Below are 3,861 nucleotides of genomic sequence, written 5' to 3'. Positions count from 1 at the left end.
AACATGCAGACACAGGGGTCCTGCTGGAGTGTCCTTGAGCAAGAGACCACAACCCGCAGGTGCAGAGGAACTACCATGTTCGAGAATAAATATTAAAATATTTCCTGTGAGAGATGAATATTATATATAATTAATATATTATTTATATCTTTACGATTTTTACATTTTTTATTTGACAAATGAATACATAAATGCACACAAATTACTCTACATGCATTCTTCTTTATAGGGTGATTGTTTTGCAGGAAGTAGTCACCTCCCTGGACTGAAGTCAGGTTCTTACTGCAAAGGTCCATGTTTTGTCGAGATTCATTCCATTAAATTGAATCAGGCACACATACACACACACACCCTTACTTCCCTTATGTTTTCTTTTTATTCTTCTTCTACTACCACCCGCTCTTTGTTTATGTTGTAATGCAGCCCACATACATATATAATGTCCTTTTTCTTTTGCAGGAGCCATTCTAATCGGCGCTCTCCGTGCTGATTGGCGCGCAGGTTGGTGAGTGAACGCCCTGCAGATTATGTCAGATTGCGTGCAGAAACCAAACCAGCCCAGCCTTTGAACTTCACCGCTTTTGGCTCGTATTCACGCTCTTCCGCTCATTTCCAACAAGCCAGGTGCTCGACGACCAACCTCAGAGAGAGAGCGAGAGAGCGAGCGAGAGAGAGCGAGAGAAAGAGAGGGAGCGCGAGAGAGAGAGAGCGAGAGAGAGAGAGAGAGAGAGTGTGTGTGACGGGAGAAAAATAACACTGAACACTTTTACGACTCCTGCAAACTGACTGCGGAACATCGCTTTCACCTTTGTGGATTTTTGTTACGTGCTGCGCATCCTGCATGTATGTGTTGTTGTGCTGTATGTGGAAGCGCCGCAGCTCTGACTTGTAAGTGGACTTAACACCAAGACGCACCAGTGTTTTAACGCAGGGAAGAAACAAGCAAAGCCGCGGCCGGATTCCCTTTTTTTTTTTTGATTTTATTTGAGTTTACTTTTCCCAGACTCAGAACCTCCCAGACGTGGCATGACTGGTATCTGGAATCTGGACAGGTGAACAGTTTGCCTTCCTTCCTTCCTTCTCCTTCCTTGCGATAAGAACTTTCCCCCTCGTCCTTAACACCGGGGATAAAACAGTGTCCTTTCCGAAGATGTCAAAGCCTGTTGATCACATCAAGAGACCCATGAACGCGTTCATGGTGTGGTCCCGGGGCCAGAGGAGGAAAATGGCACAGGAAAACCCCAAAATGCACAACTCGGAGATCAGCAAGCGACTGGGCGCCGAGTGGAAGCTGCTCTCCGAGTCCGAGAAGAGACCTTACATCGACGAGGCCAAGAGGCTGCGCGCTCAGCACATGAAGGAGCACCCCGACTACAAGTACCGACCCCGGCGCAAACCCAAGAACCTGCTCAAGAAGGACAGGTACGTGTTCCCGCTGCCTTACCTCGGGGACACCGACCACCTGAAGGGACTCCCCATGTCCGCCGCGGAATCTCTGATGGGCTCCATGGACAAAGCCCGGGCGTTTCTGCCGCCGACGTCCTCTCCTTACTCCTTCCTCGACCCGAGCCAGTTCACCTCCAGCGCCATCCAGAAGATGACGGAGATGCCCCACGCGTTGAGCGGCGCTTTGCCGTACGCGTCCTCGTTGGGATACCAGAACGGCGCGTTCGGCACCCTCGGGTGCCCCAGTCAGCACACCCACACCCACCCGTCGCCCACGAACCCGGGCTACGTCGTCCCGTGTAACTGCACAGCCTGGTCAGCGTCAAGTTTACAGCCCCCGGTGGCCTACATACTTTTTCCAGGTATGACCAAGGCTGGGATAGACCCATATTCATCCGCACATGCCGCTGCCATGTAACCCTCAAGACTCGTCTCCTCTTTTTCATTCACTTGAATACTGAAATGCATGTAAATATATTACGGAGAGCGCGCCCCATTAAAAAGGCATGAACAATACAAACACTGCCTTGGACTTGTTATGGCAACAAAAAAAAAAAAAGAGAAAGAAAATAAAACTTTTCCAGAAGTTCCTGACCTGAGCAGAAAAGCTGGGATTTGGTGTAAAAGGACGGTGCCCGTGAACTGTAAGAAATGTAAATGTTATAACATTTATGGCAACCAGAAAAGGAGGCCTTTAACTTTATTTATTGTGTACATTTCAATACTGATAGGCTGATTTGTGTTGATTATTGATAGGCTACTCTTTTATTTTGAACGATTTGGCTTGCACAATTAGCATTCTTATTTCCTGTATAGGCCTAAAGTTATTCTACATTTTGGCAATCGTAATTTTATGATGTTCTGGATAGCGATAAAATCAGGGCCTATAGGCTGGATTATATACGGGTTATTTATCAAAAACACCGGCACATAAAAAGTAGACCGTCTATTTAAGATGAAAGAAAAAAATTCCATTTACATCAAAATGTTTTATTTTGCCTTTTTCCTGTGGTTCAGTGCTAAAATATAGTCACACGCGTCATTTTATTGGTTTCTGTTTTTTGAGGATAACTTCTATTTGATTTCCAGGAGTTATATGTGTATTTTCTATCTAAGATGGTAATTTAAAACCTGTCATGTTATGGAAAGGATAATGTATGTAAGGGTGATACCTCCTGCTCTTTGTTCTATTGCTGAGCAAAGACGTTCCGAATAAAGACAATCTGTCTTCAACCAGATCAATTTCCTGTATTTGTAGGTTACTGGGTGCTTGAGATGACAGAGATGATAGTTGTGAGAACTGTATAAAGGCCCAGTTCAACTGGTTTCAAACTGATCATAAATTACCAAAACAAACACAAAGAATAGGATACATGAATCAATCATTTAAAATAATTAGGATAAATGCTTGAAATATAAATAATATTTCTATAAAAGGGGAATATGGCTTTGAAATACTTTTTACGTTTCAAAAAATTATTAAAAATGTATTTATGTTAAATTTAAAGAGCTATAGACTCAACTTGGCCCCAAACTAATCAATAGCATTGGCAGTGGAACAATAACATGAAAATCAATCCTCTTCCCAAAATCGATCCTGTCAAACTCCTGCCTCCTCATTTGGCAGCCACTTCGCCTTGTATTGTTTAAAACAGGTTCCAGGCATGTTCCGCACACTGAAGCAGTTATTTCAGCTGTTATTATTATAATCATTATTATTATTTTGACACTGGGCTGAACCGGTTGTGATCTTTCTGATGTTTGACAGCTCAGCAGAGGCCTCCCCGGAGGGAATCCGCCCGTCCGACTTGTCTGACTGCTTAATCACTTCAAGGAGAAATCCTCCTGCTTAATTATAGGTTTAACAAATGGAACAAACTCAATGGGACGTGATTTCTTTTCTCTGCTCCTCCGTGTTGCTGGCTGGGCTGGAGAGCAGCCCACCACCACACTGCGGTTTAAACATCTCTGCGTGTGTGCATTGACTTTCCTTTTTTTTTTTTTTTTTTTAAACCAAGGTGCTGCAGCCAAACCCCAACTAAAGCCTGTTTATCCCCGAGTCAAACACTGACTCACGTGTCTCAACCTGCACTAACTTGTGAGTGACGGCTCTGACGCTCATTAAGACGGTACAGCTTACAACCTGGAGCGGGTGGAGGACTCGTGTTCACGCGTTTCAAAGATCCCCGCGTGGGTGCACATCTGTCCGCTCCGTCCGCACCGCGCGTGGAGGACAGATGCTGCAGGCCCGCGCCGCGTGCACGGCCCCCACATTAACCACTGTGGTATTAATTTAAAAAAAAAAAAGAACAATTTTCATTCCACATCCAAATTGTTTACTTATCTGCCAGGAACATGTGCTGAGAGAAGTTAAGATTCACGATTTGTGCACTGTTGCCCAAGGTGCAATTCAAT

The 3,861-nt window shown here is 44.7% G+C and overlaps 1 protein-coding gene across 1 annotated transcript; it reads left to right on the top strand.

The window, feature by feature from the left end:
- The first annotated feature begins 555 nt into the window (after positions 1–555).
- sox14 (SRY-box transcription factor 14) lies at positions 556–2,684 on the top strand. The gene has a single exon (XM_034583628.1). The coding sequence runs from the start codon at positions 1,151–1,153 to the stop codon at positions 1,862–1,864; it is 714 nt and encodes a 237-aa protein (XP_034439519.1). The 5' UTR covers positions 556–1,150; the 3' UTR covers positions 1,865–2,684.
- The last annotated feature ends 1,177 nt before the right edge of the window (positions 2,685–3,861 follow it).

Source organism: Hippoglossus hippoglossus, chromosome 4, assembly GCF_009819705.1.
Source record: "Hippoglossus hippoglossus isolate fHipHip1 chromosome 4, fHipHip1.pri, whole genome shotgun sequence".
Classification (NCBI taxonomy): domain Eukaryota; kingdom Metazoa; phylum Chordata; class Actinopteri; order Pleuronectiformes; family Pleuronectidae; genus Hippoglossus; species Hippoglossus hippoglossus.
Note: the sequence above shows the minus strand (reverse complement) of the source record. Positions and strands in the feature narration are given on the sequence as shown.